Source organism: Melanotaenia boesemani, chromosome 15, assembly GCF_017639745.1.
Source record: "Melanotaenia boesemani isolate fMelBoe1 chromosome 15, fMelBoe1.pri, whole genome shotgun sequence".
Lineage (NCBI taxonomy): Eukaryota > Metazoa > Chordata > Actinopteri > Atheriniformes > Melanotaeniidae > Melanotaenia > Melanotaenia boesemani.
This window is the reverse complement of record NC_055696.1, coordinates 2,592,332-2,609,514: the sequence shown is the minus strand read 5'-3', so window position 1 is coordinate 2,609,514 and position 17,183 is coordinate 2,592,332. Positions and strand designations below refer to the sequence as shown.

Below are 17,183 nucleotides of genomic sequence, written 5' to 3'. Positions count from 1 at the left end.
CTTTTGAACTTCCATTGAAATTTAGGGAACACGTATTTAATGTGGAATCGAAAGTCGATGTGGCTTATTTTTTTTCTACTTTTTTGAAAGATTATATATTATGTATTTTGCATTCTGTTTACTGCTTTATTTGCTTCATGTTGTCATGACTTATGCTGCCAGGTTGTGACTTGAGTTTGACTTTGCTTATTTTTCTCTTTTCAGATCGTAGGGTTATTTTGTGTGACTAATCAACTCTCTAGGGATCTCTAACAGCTATCACTAATGCATGACCTGCATATGTTGTTTCATACATGCTTCATTCAACATTAGTTGAGCCTATCATGCAGGAAAACATGTTTACAGTTTTCCTGCAGTTGCATAGAGTCTAAATTGTTATATATATTTTAATAATCCTTTATTAATACATTAATGTGTTTGACTTCTTGTTTGTTAGCTGCACTAAAAGGCTTTGAAGGAAACAGGAAGCAAGTTCTGCCTCCTTAGTAGTATAGTAATGTCACATGATCTTGGTTATCACGGCTGACATCAGTTCACACTTTATGCTTTGGCATGCTTGTGATTTTTAACACAAGCAGGCTCGGCAAAGTCGTTTCATATAAACCGGAATACTAAATAACATACTCTAATGGTGTTGAAGATGGATTAATACTAACAGATTTTTGGGGGGGGTGTACAGATAACTGACTCATTGGTGTAATGGATGTTTTTTTGTGGATATTGTGTGAAAAGCTTATGCACATAGTCAGCAGAAAGTCTTCTTGTTCTTCTCTCTATCTCCCATTTCCTCCCTTCTGTAACTCCCTCAGACCCTGCAACTATGTGTCCTCCATCATCCGGTCAACTTGCATAGCTTGCATTTTTATACATCATCCATTTATATTGTATAGTGGTGACTGCGGTTAAATGGATTTAATTGCTCTAGTTTAATTTAAATGGCAGTATGTGAACACATCACATGAAATTCTCACAATGCATGAACTTATTTTTTATAGTTATCCCAGCAGGCTTGATTTATTGTTGAGATTTTGTTGATTGCTGTTTATATTGTAGCATGGGTGTACAACCATGATAAGGTCACTAAATATTACCAAACACACACATTTTTGGGACAGCAAGTCTTGGAGAGAAACCTTTTTTAAAAACTAAGCAAAATAGGAATATTTTGTATTGCATCAGTGTGTCCTACCCTTACTTGGGTGTGTAATATTTAAAATTGGCCTCTGAATTCAGTCTGTAATATGAATAATGTCGCCTTGTAATGAGTATTTAGTAAGCAGTCTTTCTCAAGCCAGGGTTTTGGTGCAAAAATAAAACTGTTGATGATTTGTAGTTCTCTATTCTTAAATACAAAACCATAATTACATGCTGCAGTCAGTTTACTTTTTGTGCTTGCATACATGCCAAAGTATATACAGTAATTTGTTATGTTTACAAAAGTCTAATTTATTTGCACAAAACATTAGAAAAATGAGGAGTGGATCAAAAATGGAATTAGGAATTAAGTGGAGAAATGGTAAAAATTAGAGGTGATATGAATCAATAAATGTTGTGGCTGGCTTTAAATTGTGATTTTGAAAAGGTTCTTAGTTTCCTGAGAAGTCTTAAAGGGATGAGAGCTGCTGGCCATACTGCCTTGACATGCATTTGATGAAGATGAATTTCCGTTGGTGTGTCACAGTAAATTCAGTCAGTTTCTCATATTTCACTACTGCTGGCTAAGAGGTAGGGGATGCTAGTTTACTATGCTATTGAAGTCTCACCTTTCAAGGTTTCCATTATGCTCTTTGAACAGTGCTAGTAAATGACCACCTTATAACTCGTGACAGACTGGTGAGGATGCTGATCTGCTGAACACTTGACATTCTGCAGCCTTGTCTAAATGTAAGATAAAGTGGAGGAAAAGAAAACTGCATTCTCACAACCACCTCAGCAAGAACTAGTCTGAAGTGAAGACGGATGAGCTGCAGAAACACATGCTTTCCTTCCTTCTTTTCCCTTCTCGTTATCAGCAAAGCAGCCCTTTTTTCTCTTCACCCCAGGGCTGGTCACATGTACCCCACAAGTGGCCCATGGTAGTGGAGGAGTTAGTACTCGGCAGACCTGTTGTTTCAGTCCTAGTACACAATAGGGCTCTGGTTTCCTGTTGTGGAGCATTGCAGTGAACTGCTGCAAGCCTCAGCACATTGCATAGCATATCCTTCCCTGCCCTGCCTTGAACTTTTCATGTGTGTGACATGATTTTTTTTTTTTTTTTTTTTTTTTTTTGCTGAGCAAGGTTTTGTTTTCCCTTTTAAAGAAAGAGTCTACAGGTTAAGTACACCAATAGGAACTCAGTTACAGTCATTGGAATAATTTAAAACTATACAACACCTTTCAGAAACAGTTACTTGAATAGTAATAATTATTTGTTTGTTTTTTCCTGTTTTGGGGAATCAGATGTATTTATTACTTGGCCCTAGGACTGGACAGTAAATCGGATATACTTTATGTATCCTGAGAAATTTTATGTGCAATATATAAAATGGCTATATTGCGATCATCGACTGTCACAGCTGTTTACATGTGATTTTCTTTGTAGTTTGCCTTTTCCCACTCATACTAAACAATCAACTCACCCCCACCATCCAGAAATGCTCTCCTTGCGTTGTTATTTCAGGAGAGACAGGAAAGAAGCATGGATACATGGAGTATGTGGCTAGCTAGCTTGCAAGCTAGTGTATGAGCATTGTGAGATGTAGGCTGAATGTGAGATGTCCATTTTAAGCAGTAATATGCCTGAAAAATGACAACAATGAAGAGGACACTGATTGTCCAGCTGTCATGTTACCCGATGGACAGGAAGTTCTTAGTACACCGGAGCAGGAAAACTCTCATCCTCCGTCTGCCCTTACTATTAAATGAAAGCTGATCATAAATCACATATTTCTATTTTACAGGTGGTTGATGCAATGACTTCCAACGTGCACTCTGTCTGCTGGTGGGAATGTAGCTCACCTGTGTGTGCACGCAGCACGGCATATAGAGACATGACATAATCTAATTGCATGTCAACATGAGAATTGGATAAATAAAACCAGGCTATTTACTTTTTATAATAAAAAAAGTAAAAACTTGGCCCATATATGACAACAGCAAGGCCACACTGTACTTGGTGTTGATGATGAACACTTGACATAAAGTGCCAGACATAGCTTCCACTGCTTTTTCCGGCATCTATTATAGGAAGTGATTCTGTGAATTACTGAAGCTTTGAATCCAAACTTTTCTTAATTACTTTCCATAAACACTGACAACATGTTTTTTCTGTTAAACTTTAAGCTTGTATCCCAGCTAATTAGTGAGACAGGAGGTGATTGAGCTAATTTGACTGGTGAAAAATGGTTGTAAATCCTCAAAACATCAAAAAAAAAATGGTCCTTTCTGACATTGGTTTAAAAAAAAAAAAAAAAAAAAACATCTGTTGCACTCCACCTAGAAGCAGGTTAAGGCACTACTACTGATGATGGGGAAAAGACAAAAGGCTCAGGTGGTGGTGGTCATCCACCCCCCTCTGGAGACTCTTTGCTGAAGCCCCAGGGAGCTTAGTTGAGTTTGGGTGGTTGGAGACAGGAGACCAACCACACTGTGCACCATCAGTGATTGACTGGGCTAGAGAGATGCACAGTGTGATAATTTCAAGGTCCATCAAGGAAGCTTTGCGGTTTGCTGTCTGACATCAGGGCTCTATGCTGCCGTTTTCCTTGAACATTTAGTATGTGCACAATGAATCATAAAAAATGTAATAAATTAAACATTGCTATTGTTGTAGTTATGAAGACTGTTATGAAGATATAAATATGGAATAAGGCACAGGGGTGAAGAAAAGTTTTGCCAATGGACAAATGAAAGCAATGCAAAGTATATTTGAGAGTAACTTTAGATTTTCAGTGGGTAATTTCTTAGTGCAGTTGCACTAGCAAACTGAACTAGTCTCAGCTATGTCTGTAGGTCATTGTGTTTACCATTCTTCTTGACTGTACGCTACACAAAGTAAAGTTATTTAGACTCTCACTTCCCCTTACCTAAAAGGTCCAATCTCTATATATATTATTCTTGTTTTGCAACCCTTTTGTTAAATCAGCCATTAATGGATTGAGAGTTTTCATCAGTTTGTGTTAGCGAACATGCTAAAAGCACCAACGCCAAGGCTAGGACAGGCTAGACTGGCTGACTAAATGATTTGCTGCATTAGTTGTAGCTCCACAGGTTCAACCTGCTTTCATTCAAATACCTGTTTTTTTATGTCACCACAGTTTTGGCCCACAGCAATGGTTTACTATACAGTTTCCATTGCTAAACAGACCACCAGACCAGACTATGGTTCAGCCACTGCAACATCTGTCTGTGTTTGTTTTGCTTTATGTTAACTTTCTGTGTGATTAGGCAATGCTGGTCTTTCCTGTTTTACAAATGCTTTTTATTATAAATGAAAAGGCTTCCTGCTGATCTCAAAAGTAAATTGCAGATGGTAGAGTGACAGTGCACACATAAATTTGTATAGAAAAGTATTTAGCAATTATGGAGGTCAGGATTCCCCTCCCCTTGTGCTCAACACATGGACATATTTTAGTCTGGTTCACTCAGATTAAACAGATAATTTATAACACAACAGTTCAGCCACAGACTTGCATATAACTGCAACTGCTTGTGACAATGTCAAAGAAAATGGGTGTTTTCTTAGCTCAAGTCCATCTTCAGCACACCCTTTTAAAGTGAGATGATGCTTCCATACAGTCCTGATAAGGCACACTGTTACATAATATCGAAAGTATATATGCTCTCCGTGGGCTGTTTCCTTTTGTTTGGTGATGCATGAATATTACCTTAGTGAACAAGGCTTCAGTACTGGACAATGGCAATGATAGGCTTGGAAGCTGCGATGACGTTACTGTATGATGTCACCCTCCTCAGTAATGGGAAAAAAAGCCCACTTCTGCTTCAGATCATTTTTCTTTCCTCGTAGCTGGTAGTAACACTGTAAGTTCGTTTATGGTAGAGCCATTGAGAAGGATCCAGACTACAATCTGTTAAAAGAATGTGGGTGGGGCAGGGCTTGGGGGAGGGTGTGTCCTGTCATTGATAAAAGCTGTCAACATTCGTTGAGCAGTTCTTGGAACTGTGGTTTGTTTGCTGATTAGCAGTGAGCTATGAGAAACTGAGAATAGAGCCTAATTTTTATCATTAACAAGCTTTTAAAATGTACATTTGCCAACTCAGTAGGCTCAGCACTCTGCCAGAAATCTAACTTGTGTTCTTGACATATATGTATTATATAATATTAGAAAAAGGCATATCTGAATATTGCAAATTCTTGACTGTTGCTATAATTGACAATTAAATGAGTATTTGAAAATTTCCTTTAAATATGAGAATTGTTAAAAAAAGCAAACAGAATTCTAGCATTATGTTTCATGCAACAACATTTAGCATTATTTGTTTATTTCATGCAGTATATATATTTGGTGTGCTAAAGCACTCAAAACCTCATTACCAGTACTGACACTAGAGCAGTGATGCAAAACCACATGACTACTTCAAGGACCAAAATAACACATAATCTGGAATAAGTTGGAACCATAGCAACAATTTTGATTACGATTGTTACTTTTTTTTAAGACCACTTTTAAGGCCTAAGTGTTAAAAGTGTGAATCTTTGCTGGTTTCAGTTTGATTTCAGTACCCTTGTTAATGATTGGATGCATGTAAAGAGGCTCTTTCTGATTACTATACACTATAAGGAAAAAAAACAGGTCAGATCAGTCCAAATTAATTTTAGTGCTTTTAAAAATCCACAAATCACGTGAAATTGCTACTTGATAGCACGAGTCCTTGAATCATTTACCTGCACGTTAATTTAGCTAGTTAGTTTAAGTGGAATTTCTGAAAAGTTCTGCAGCAACAGATAAAGATAGTGAATCTTTAACTATCAAAGATTTCAGCATTTTCCTTCCTCTGTAAGAGTTGGAGTGCAGAATCTACATCACCACCTCCTACTTGGCTGATCAGTTGGGATGGCTGTGTTCCAGGAGTTTGCAGATGTGAGGCCAGGGTGAAAAAGGCTTGCACACTTCCATTGTGTTACCATAGCGTATTTTATCTCATGCAATGTGTGCATTGTTGTTTCATTAAATTTATTATCTTTTCTCTTTTAAATCTGTGTCAAATGTAAGTTGACAAAAGTAAAACAGCTGGACCATAAAACAGGTTTATCTACACAGCTACTGTAACAGGTTTTAGCTGGACATGACACTCAAAATGTATTTGGCAATACTACAAATGTTGTACAGCTTATTAATTATTGCAAAAGTAGAGGAAGTTGCAACAACGCAACCCAACCTATGGGAAGTGTTTTTAATAGTTTCATTTCCTTTACATGTATATTGTGACACCATTGCCTGGTTCACAAGAAGAACAAGAAGAGAATATGTAGTGACTTGTCAAAAGAACGTGTGGCATCGCCATCAGTTGTGGCTGCCTTCACTTGTACTGGTGTCAGTGTTTGTGATAGGCTGGCAGGTTGCAGTTTTTACAAAGACAGTGGGCAGATCTGGAGGAAAAGGATATGTGTGTTCTTATTTCAGCACTGTTTTAAAAATTTTTTATAAACTGCCACGAGTTGAGAGGATATTTTAATAAGGCAGACCTTTTAGTTTCAGGCCGTTAAGCTACAGTGTTCGGTGCTATGGCTGTAGTTTCCTTTTTGCCCATGCTTTTACAGCTTTGCTCTGGATTAGCTCACAGCACAGCCTAGCTTCCTGAATTGTTGTGACCACTTTCCAGCTCAGTTTGTCCTACAGCTGCTGCTCAGTGGTAAGCTCATCAGTTGGCTGTTGCAATGGAGAAGTAAGTGAGCGTAAAGCCGCAGCCTTTTCTTTACTCTTGTTAGGAATCAGTGGACTCACTAATCTGTATCTCTTTGCGGCCAAGTCTTTTCTCACTTTTTTTTCTTTTTCGTGCTCACTATGCTCTGGAAACAGAGTTTCCTAAATCGAGTTAAAAAAACAAACAAAAAAACCTTCACATAATCAAAAAACCCTGAAGTTAGAGTAATTTGGCTTTTTAAATAAACTTTTTGGACAGCTAGATTGGTTTTAGTTTCTGTACAGTCACACTACAAACAGGGATGCTGGGTTTGAATTATTGGACTTTGCACATCCTGTGATGTGAATGTTCCACATTTCAGTGATTATGTTGAACCTGTACTTCATGCAGCCTTCACCGCAGCCTGGAAGGTTTAGTGGTTCCCCGCCTGGCAGCTCTCCAGAAATACTGATTAGCTTGCAAACAAATTAACAAGAAAATGTCCTTCTGAAGTGGTAATGAAAACTGTGGCTAGAACATTATTTATGCATTGTTATAGACTGTGTGTGTGCAGCCATGTTATATCCAGTCTAACATTTTTAATGTTCTCCCCTATTTGCTCTAGCTCCAAAACTTGGGAATCAATCCGGCCAACATAGGCTTCAGCACGCTGACCATGGAGTCGGATAAGTTCATCTGTATTCGGGAGAAAGTTGGCGAGCAGACTCAGGTGGTGATCATTGACCTGGCTGACCCCAATACACCTATCCGCAGGCCGATCTCAGCCGACAGCGCCATCATGAATCCAGCCAGCAAGGTTATTGCACTCAAAGGTATGGAAGTGCATTAGAGAGAGAAATGAACTGTTAGGATTTTAAACTACATGGTCTTTATTTGGACTATTTAACTAACAACTTTTAATAGACTTGCAGTCTCTGATTTTGACACATTTAGTAGTTAAATTGTATTTGAAATATATATTTTTTTGTGTTCATACACATCCAGCTACTTTAGTTTCCCGCTGTGAAGTATTTCTTATTGAAAACCAAACATTTGTCTCATAGATACTCAGAATAGCATTTATTCTTTTTGTCCAGCATCCATGATTGCTTTGACTTTTTTGTTGTTTTTGTTTTTGTCTTTTCTATGTTCTTTTTTATTTTTCCTTTACTGCTTTCTTATATGTTTGCAGACGGTGAGTTGAAATTTATAATACCTAACTGTGGAAGGAAAATCCTGTTTTAAAAACCTAAATGAGCAAATTAAATTGTGCTAAAATAATATTTCATATGGCTTACTTTTTAAAATAAAGCATACAGGCTTTATGCCCCCACTATTAATTTATTTTTGTTGTGTCAGTTTTGATACAGTTTTAGTTTTTAAGCCTGTAAGCTTAATGAAATTTTTAAATCAAGTTCTGCTTAATTCTTTGGAGCTTTTTCTAATTCCACACCATTAAAAAATATTCCTTCATAAACAGGATTTAGCCTTTACAGCCTTACAGCTTGCTGCCATTTCATTATTTATATTATGTGTAAGTGATTCAGAACCTGTTCATGTGGTAATACCATGGGTCAAAATAATTTCATTTTAATTAACATTTTTCCATTCAAAATCCATGTGCTTTTCTATCTGTAAAGTTATAATTACTCAAATCCTGTTTTTTCTACTCGTCTTTAATCTGTGCTCATTATTTGTTATTTAATTTTGCAGTTCTTGACAGCATCGCTGCTACTTGTATTTATTCCTGAAGGTTCATGTCTGCTGTGAGGCAGTGTAGAAGAAATTTATGGCCTCTGACAGTCATACTGATTAGATTATTATATGTAAATGATAGATATAATTTTTTACAGTAACTGCACCTAGTGGAGGAGTGAAATTGGTCACAAGAATCCTTTTTAATTTTTTTAATTTTATTTTTTTAATCTGAGCTTGTGTGGCTTAGTTGTTAGATGGTTACATCACAAAAGTGCATTAACATTTGAGAGCAATTAAAAATGAAGAAGTATTTGCTGCCCGTTAGATTTAACAACCAGCTTGCCTTGAGAGTCCATCTGTGGTCAACTCCTGAGCTTTTCCCTATTTAACTATTAAAATAAAATCACACAAGCTAAAAAGCTTTCACTGTAGGATTATTATCATCTGCTTGTTTGTTTGCTGGGCTAAACCATGTCCCTGCTTTTTGGATCAGTTTTATGAAATCACACTTTATTCTTCAGGCATCCTCATAAATAGAACTGTTGCTAACATGGCTGAATTTTAACCTTTCATTTAACCGTAAGACTGTGACGATGCAGGTGCCTTTAGCTGCTAATCCTGACTGTTAAAAATCCTGATGCCTGCTTGTTGAAATTTGGCTGCTGCTGCAAGGGGTCCATTTACATATTCGTCTCTGCTTACTTTGTTGATAATGAACAAAAGTCCCAATGCTTGTTAATAAAGCTTTAACTCACTAAATTAACCCTAACTAATAAAACAAAAAATGAAGGTGAGTGAAACTCTTTTATTAAAAAAACAAAAAAACATTTAGTCTCTGGTTTGTTTTCCAGACATCATAAAACAGGCTTGACTTTAACTGTAGATAATTAACCATAATCATTATTTTAGACCTTCTTAGCTCTTAAAGTCTGGAAATTAAAATAATTACCCCCTTCCCTAAATTGAGCCCCTGTTTTTTATTTAGTTGTCCTTTTGTGTCTGTGTTACTCAGAATTTTATATATATATATATATATATATATATATATATATATATATATATATATGTATATGTATATATATATATATATATATATATATATATATATATATATATATATATATATATATATATATATATATATATGAAAATGAAAAAGCGTGTCTCTTTCCTCCAACCTCTGCTTTGATTTGCCTCTGTAAAGGCTGTGGCCACATGGACTTAATACATGACAGTTAATGCTTACATTTATTACGTATGTTTCAAGCACTTTGCCCAGTATAGCATGATGTAGTACAGAGCTTGGGAGACTTGTGCTCAATAATAAAGGAAGCGAGGTATGCATGTGTTTAACTGCTCACTCTCACAGATCACAACAGCAAGCGCTGAAAACTTTTTCCATAACCTATTCATCTTCTACGTTTTCTGTGGAGTGACATCAGGCAAACTGCAGTTATGTGTTCTTATTGGCCTCCTGTAGAGAAATGGGAACATGTATATGCTTCAGTTGCACATGATTGACACAATCACACCTTTTACAAAAGTTTTGGAGGCTAAAATTTATTTCACTTCCTTCTTTCCATACTACTCTCAATACACTTGATGAGACAATTTCCGACTACAGCATGTTCAGCATCTCGTCTTTTCCGTCGTGACGTTGTTGCAAATGGCTACATTTCAATTTGATTCTCCGTATAAATTAAAATCTGGTCTTCTATTGTGAATTACAGTACATTTGTGTATATGCAGACTTGTCAAACTAATTTTTAATCTTTTTTTTTTTTTTGGTTTGGTTCCTGCCCTCATTCTTTCTTTCCTCAGCGGCCAAAACCCTTCAGATCTTTAACATTGAAATGAAGAGCAAGATGAAGGCTCACACCATGACGGACGATGTGACCTTCTGGAAATGGATCTCCCTGAACACAGTTGCACTTGTGACTGACAATGCTGTCTACCATTGGAGCATGGAGGGGGACTCGCAGCCTGTGAAAGTTTTTGATCGTCATTCCAGCCTGGCAGGCTGCCAGATCATCAACTACCGCACTGATGCCAAGCAGAAATGGCTCCTGCTCATTGGTATCTCAGCTCAGGTAATTTTACTATGGATGTCATCTGAATTAACACTAAACACACTGAGGTCAGCATTGAAACTGTTTAAAATGCAGACTATACAGAAAACTTGCTTAATTCTTAAAGTACTTGCATGTGTTGAAATGTGCCAGATTTGTGTTGAATCAGCATAAAGTTAACTTGTATGTTTAACATATGTTTTTGTTTTTTCAGCAAAATCGAGTAGTGGGAGCCATGCAGCTGTACTCGGTTGACAGGAAAGTTTCACAGCCCATTGAGGGCCATGCTGCCAGCTTTTCTCAGTTTAAGATGGAGGGGAATGCAGAGGAGTCAACCTTGTTCTGCTTTGCTGTCAGAGGCCAGGCTGGAGGCAAGGTGACTGATTTTTATAACAGTATAGAGTAACAGATTAAATGATGTTGTGATCATAGTAAACCCTGTGAGGTCATTTCTCATAAGTTTTTTTCTTTGACCCAGTTGCATATCATAGAAGTGGGGACCCCACCGACTGGGAATCAGCCATTTCCAAAGAAAGCAGTGGATGTCTTCTTTCCTCCAGAAGCCCAGAATGACTTTCCTGTGGCCATGCAGGTATGTTTTCAGAACTGAGCACTCTGCATTGGCGAATTAAAACAAGATGATTTGTCACCTGTCTGTTAATGCTAATACACTTTTGGAGCATCATCCAGCCTCGCATAGGCATTTTAAATAGTTGTGGAAGGTGAAAATGTGTCCTTGAATTTAAGGAATTTTTTCTTTTGTTTTTAAACAAACTGGACTCCAGAGCACTTAAGGACCCTTGTTTCTATTTATGCATCTGTTTATTTATAGATAAGCTCGAAGCATGATGTGGTTTTCCTCATTACCAAATACGGCTACATTCACCTGTATGACTTGGAGACAGGAACCTGCATCTACATGAACCGCATCAGTGGAGAGACCATCTTTGTCACAGCTCCGCATGAAGCCACATCAGGCATTATTGGAGTCAACAGGAAGGGACAGGTAGGAATGCCAACCTGCCTCATCTCTCCTGTTCATGGAGATGGCACTCATCTAAATCATGGCTGCACCATCATTTTAGTGTCGGTTGTTAATGACACTAACTTTTCTTCGTAGCTTCTATCAGTCATCCGTAACAGAATCACTTCAAGTATGTTAACAAACACAACATCAAACATCAGTTGTGGCTTGTGACCATTTTGTTTGTCTGTCTACAGTCAAGCTCAGACTCTGCCAGGAGGCATTATAAATAATCCAAGGTGTTGGGTTTCAAACACAGTAGCAGAGAAGGTTGTGTCTTACTTTTTGTGTCAAGCTAAACTAGAGAAGAGAACTGGATACAGCCAGCTGATGAATGTTCCAGCCAGGCCACACATGAATAATTGAGTGAAGAGAGGAAAGCTGATCTGAACTGTGACAGATCTTGCTGTTTGCTGGGGCAGTCAAATGTCTGTTGGTGTGTGTGTGTGTGTGTGCGTACAACGTCACATGCACACACAGATGCAGAGGCAGTGATCTGAGGGATAACAGACTTCTGACTAGACCCCTCAGTGATCCCTGTTGAGTGGGTTAGTTACCAGCTAAATTGGAAACCTGATATCGCTCTACGACTGAAAAGCTATGTGCATCTAATAAAGACATAAACTTAACCACATGACTGGAAACTCATAATTGATTTTGATATATTGCTGTCGGATTGTTTTTTTTTTTTTTGTCTGGGCTGCACAAAAAAAGCACAGCAGGGTTAAATATGTGTGTTAGTACTTAAGTTACTGCCTGGAAACCAAATAAAACCATTTTTGCAGCATTGTTGACAAAACAATGCTCAACCACAGGCATTAATTCTGTTCATCTACAGACAAAAATCAATGATGGAGCTATGTCATGCTCCAGAAAGGGACTGAAGCGTTACAAATTGTAAGAAGTTCTATTTTACTGTTCATACACTGCTTCAACAACTTTCTGTGGTTGTCAACAAGCTACTCACGTCGTAGCTATGCACTTGGCAGTGACTGCTGGCTTGTTTCTGCGTTTGACCTGGTCCCAACTGTGTGTATGTGCTACATCTGGTCTATTGGTGCTGTGCAGTGATAATAGGTCCAGCACTGAACTGCTGTGTGCAAATTAGAAATGAACAGAGGAGAAAAAATGAGAGAAATGAGCACGGCAGAGAAAGGGGGGAGGGCCCACCTCCTGTTTTAACACATGACACGTTGTGGGAAGCACGGCCTGGTGCCCTCAATCCTCTTAGTGCAGGTCCTCTATTCCCCTCAGTCTCCTCCTTATTTTCCACGTCATCAGTATTTCAGCCACCTGTGACGAGCCGACTGGGTTTTCTTCTGTTTTTGTACGTTTGTCTGGGCCAATAAATCACCTGATACTGCAGCTCCTGTGTCATCTGATGCTCGGGGATGTCTTAAGTTGTTCAAGCAAGTTTGTAGCTTTTTTCCACAAGGCCGTCATCAGTTATTTGCTTAAATGTCTGAAGGTGATATTGCTGTATTGTCACTCAAATGTTCACTGATGTGATTACAGCATTTCTGATTGACACTGTGAATATTAAGCCAGATTTGGGTCAGTATCTAGTCTTGGCACGCTAACCTTCAAAAAAAAAAACTTTGTACATCTTGTGTAGAGCCCACAGTAGTCACTAAGAAACTTGTTTTTACTTGTGTTCTTCCATCTTTTTTTTTTAAGTTTAAATTACTTGTAATTAGTCCTGACATTATAGTGAGTAAGTGTCCCTTAACACATAAAGCCCCCTGACCAGCTGGGCTTGTTTGTAGAGGCGCCAACACTAGCTGTCTTTCTCCTTCAGCCCCCCCTCCCTTTTCCCTCCATCCTGCTCTTTTCATGACTTTCATTGACTCTTTTTCTATCAGTTGCTGGGCCACCTCCGAAAAGCCATGTGTTACACTGCGCCATGAAGAAAACATTTGCATTCTGCATCCACATCCTGAGCAGTAGTTTGAAGTTGCATGCTGTTGCTCACAGCTTTGTTCCTCTGAAAGAGCTGATTTGTGGCACAATAATTGGCTGAGATATGTCATTGTAGTCATTATTTAAAAGTTAAAATAAAAAATGGTAATTCATTATTTTTAATAAAAATATGAATATATTTCTTTTTGGCACATTAGTCAGACCTTTTACTTGATTTATAATTTAATTGTAGTTTTAATGGAGGTACATGAAGGGAGGTTGTATGATGGTTGTAGAATGAGTACATCTAAACAATCTGGGGAGCAACAGATTGACTCGGAAGCGGTTCATAGCCAGAACGCTGGCATATACAACTTACAATTTCCTTCTGGCATTAAGTATTTTTAATTGAATTTTAGTACAGATTTTTAAAACCGAGGACCTTCACCTAAACAGAATTGAGTTTTTCCTGTAATAACTACAAGCATATGACACTGTCTGTATTGACACAGGTGCTGTCTGTCTGTGTGGAAGAGGAAAACATCATTCCATACATCACCAACGTGCTGCAGAATCCAGATCTAGCTCTTCGCTTAGCTGTTCGTAACAACCTCGCCGGGGCTGAAGAACTCTTCGCTCGCAAGTTCAACAACCTGTTTGCTGCTGGCAACTACTCCGAAGCAGCCAAAATTGCTGCTAATGCACCAAAGGTATTTACATTTTCAGCATAGTCCATCAACACCTCTAACACGGTCTGATAAAGCAGACACCTATACTTCTAAAAGGTTAATGTATTAGATGGCTTTCACCTATACAGTAGCTACCAGTAGTTCTTTTTAACTTTTATAGACATCTGTTCTCACGTGCAGTTGAATTTTCTCGTCTTAGGGTATCCTGCGAACCCCAGACACTATTCGTCGCTTCCAGGGTGTCCCCACCCAGTCGGGCCAGACCTCCCCCTTGCTGCAGTACTTTGGCATCCTGTTGGACCAGGGTCAACTCAACAAATTTGAGTCCTTGGAGCTTTGCAGGCCTGTTCTCCAGCAGGGACGAAAGCAGCTTCTGGAGAAGTGGCTGAAGGAGGACAAGGTATTGTAGATGTTTATCTTTGCCTCCACTCATACAAAGAGCCACTTCCTGAGCTGGCTGTTTTGTTTACATAGCATGGCTATTATTGTGGATTACATGAGAACATCTGATATTCCAGGAATTCCTGCACTTCCTTTAGGAACCGTGGGTGAAGCTTGAATACATCAGCAGTGAAGAATTGTAGATTTGGGATGAAAATAAACATATTTATTAATTTTAAAAAATGAACAATAATAACATATAAAGTTAGTTACATTTCAAACACATTTATGTATTCAGTCTTTGCTATTATAACTGTTTATTCTGTATTTTACATTTGCAAAAGAGTAAATAAAAACAAGGGAAAATTTACTTAAATTGTCTTGAATTTCCTGGAAGTGCTGATTGTGATGGTCCTGTTTTAGTTGGAGTGTTCAGAGGAACTGGGTGACCTGGTGAAAGCAGTGGATCCCACCTTGGCTCTTAGTGTCTACCTGAGGGCCAACGTTCCCAACAAGGTCATTCAGTGCTTTGCAGAGACTGGCCAGTTCCCCAAGATTGTCCTGTATGCCAAGAAGGTATGAACTAATATTTCCAAAATAGTTTTAACAAACCTCATAACCCAATAATTAAAATGTCCTCAAATTTGAAAGTTTCTCTGCATCAACATCTCAAAACGTCTTTGTGGACTTTTTCTTCCATAATCAGGTAAACCGTTGTCTCTAAAACTTCAGTGCAGTTTAATATGGTTGCTTTTCCTGTTTCAGGTCGGCTACACTCCAGACTGGATCTTTCTGCTGAGGAATGTGATGCGGATAAACCCAGAGCAAGGTCTGCAGTTTGCACAGATGCTTGTCCAGGATGAGGAGCCGCTGGCTGACATCACACAGGTCAGAAAAATCAGGAGTCTCTTAAGATTCATACAGATGTCACATACATTTATTTTTAATTAAATTGTTCAAAACTTTAGACTCCAAAGTATTTGCTCCCTTTTTTTTTTAAGTGACTTTGTAGTGTCTTTAAAGTTAAGGTCAGAACAACCTTTCTATGATTAAGATGGGCGTAGTCACCTTGTGAGATCCTAGTCTGCAATTAACTAGCCAACCTTTTCCCAGAGTTAGGACTAAGAAAGTGAATCACAACACAGGCTAGCAACTGTGAACTATATTTGTTCTGTAATATAAAGGAAATGCACCTCTTCCTTTACTTCTGATCACTGCAGAATGTCAGCAGTGTGAATCTAAACTGCTGACAGTGCTGTCTTTGTTGCCTAAAGTGCTGTACTGGCAGATAAGGAGTTTACGAATACAACATAGTGCAACAGAGGAGTTCAAATTGTACTGCAGCAAGAAATGGGTTGTACTCAGCCAGTTTTCCCTTACAGTTTACGACTGAAGTGGAAAAACAAGAACTTACTCTTAATAAAAAGTATTTTATTGAACATGGTTCAAAACAACTTTTTCACTTTTCAGACATTTTATCTGCATATTTTCATTTTAACTTCAAATACAAAATAATTAAGAGATATTGAAAAATAAGATAGTAGGTCAACATAAAACTGAGATTAATAACTATAAAACAGAGTAGACACTTGAATTACAGTAAGGAAAATGGAATAAACCAAGTCAAAATGACAAGAATCAGAGGTGCAGTGAAAGCATTGGGACGTTGTTTGTCCCAATGTTTTGCCTCAGCAGTGCCTGATGTTTGTGTGGCCAATGTCAGCTTTGTTATTGGCATTTGTTTTTATCATCAGGCTATTTCTACAGTTCATTTGAGGCATGAAGGAAAATGCCTTTACATCTGTTCGTATGACTAACAAGATTAAAAAAGTTTCAACCTCCATCATGGGGATTGATCAGGTTTGCTGAGTTTGTCTGTTTCAGAATTACTTTTGTTTTAATTGGATTTGCATAAAATCTTAGGAGGTGTAACATGACCCAGAGTATGATTAGATTTTGAGTACAGTTCAGGAGCTTTTTTTTTTTTTTTTTTTTCCCCTCCCCCAACAGCTTATTAGTAACAAGGTCTTCGAGTAATATTCTTGGTAGTTTTTTCACAGTTAAACAAATGCAATTTCTAAAGGAAAAGACAAGTTTTAAGTTCTTACCTGTGCGTCTCTGCGTCTGTCTAGATTGTGGATGTTTTCATGGAGTACAACCTGATCCAGCAGTGCACCTCTTTCCTCCTTGATGCACTAAAAAACAACAGACCCTCTGAGGGGCCACTGCAGACTCGCCTGCTGGAGATGAACCTCATGCATGCTCCACAGGTACACCAATGTTCTCTGCTATGTGGAGATCAATTTATTAAACTAGGATATTTTTTTCTCTCTAACTCAAGGCTCTACCTCTCTAACTATATTTTTTAAATTTCTTCTTCTGGATGAAGGTTGCTGATGCTATCCTGGGGAACCAAATGTTCACAAACTATGATCGCGCCCACATCGCCCAGCTGTGTGAGAAGACTGGACTCCTGCAAAGAGCACTGGAGCACTACACAGACCTGTATGACATCAAGCGTGCTGTGGTGCATACACACCTGCTTAACCCAGAGGTAGGCTTTAGTTATTTATTGATTAT

At 38.2% G+C, this 17,183-nt stretch overlaps 1 protein-coding gene across 2 annotated transcripts in view; it reads left to right on the top strand.

Annotated features, from left to right (window-relative positions):
- Nucleotides 1-17,183, top strand: part of cltca (clathrin, heavy chain a (Hc)) — a 30,638-nt gene that overhangs the window by 2,082 nt on the left and 11,373 nt on the right. The window contains exons 2-13 of one of the 2 annotated variants that reach the window (XM_042009057.1): nt 7,469-7,676; nt 8,036-8,038; nt 10,363-10,631; nt 10,825-10,986; nt 11,089-11,202; nt 11,443-11,616; nt 14,046-14,243; nt 14,422-14,622; nt 15,027-15,179; nt 15,369-15,491; nt 16,736-16,873; nt 16,993-17,157. In XM_042009057.1, the coding sequence (XP_041864991.1) occupies nt 7,469-7,676; nt 8,036-8,038; nt 10,363-10,631; nt 10,825-10,986; nt 11,089-11,202; nt 11,443-11,616; nt 14,046-14,243; nt 14,422-14,622; nt 15,027-15,179; nt 15,369-15,491; nt 16,736-16,873; nt 16,993-17,157 (1,908 nt within the window). The remainder of the gene's footprint in view (nt 1-7,468; nt 7,677-8,035; nt 8,039-10,362; nt 10,632-10,824; nt 10,987-11,088; nt 11,203-11,442; nt 11,617-14,045; nt 14,244-14,421; nt 14,623-15,026; nt 15,180-15,368; nt 15,492-16,735; nt 16,874-16,992; nt 17,158-17,183) is intronic. The other variant, XM_042009058.1, reaches the window with a different exon arrangement.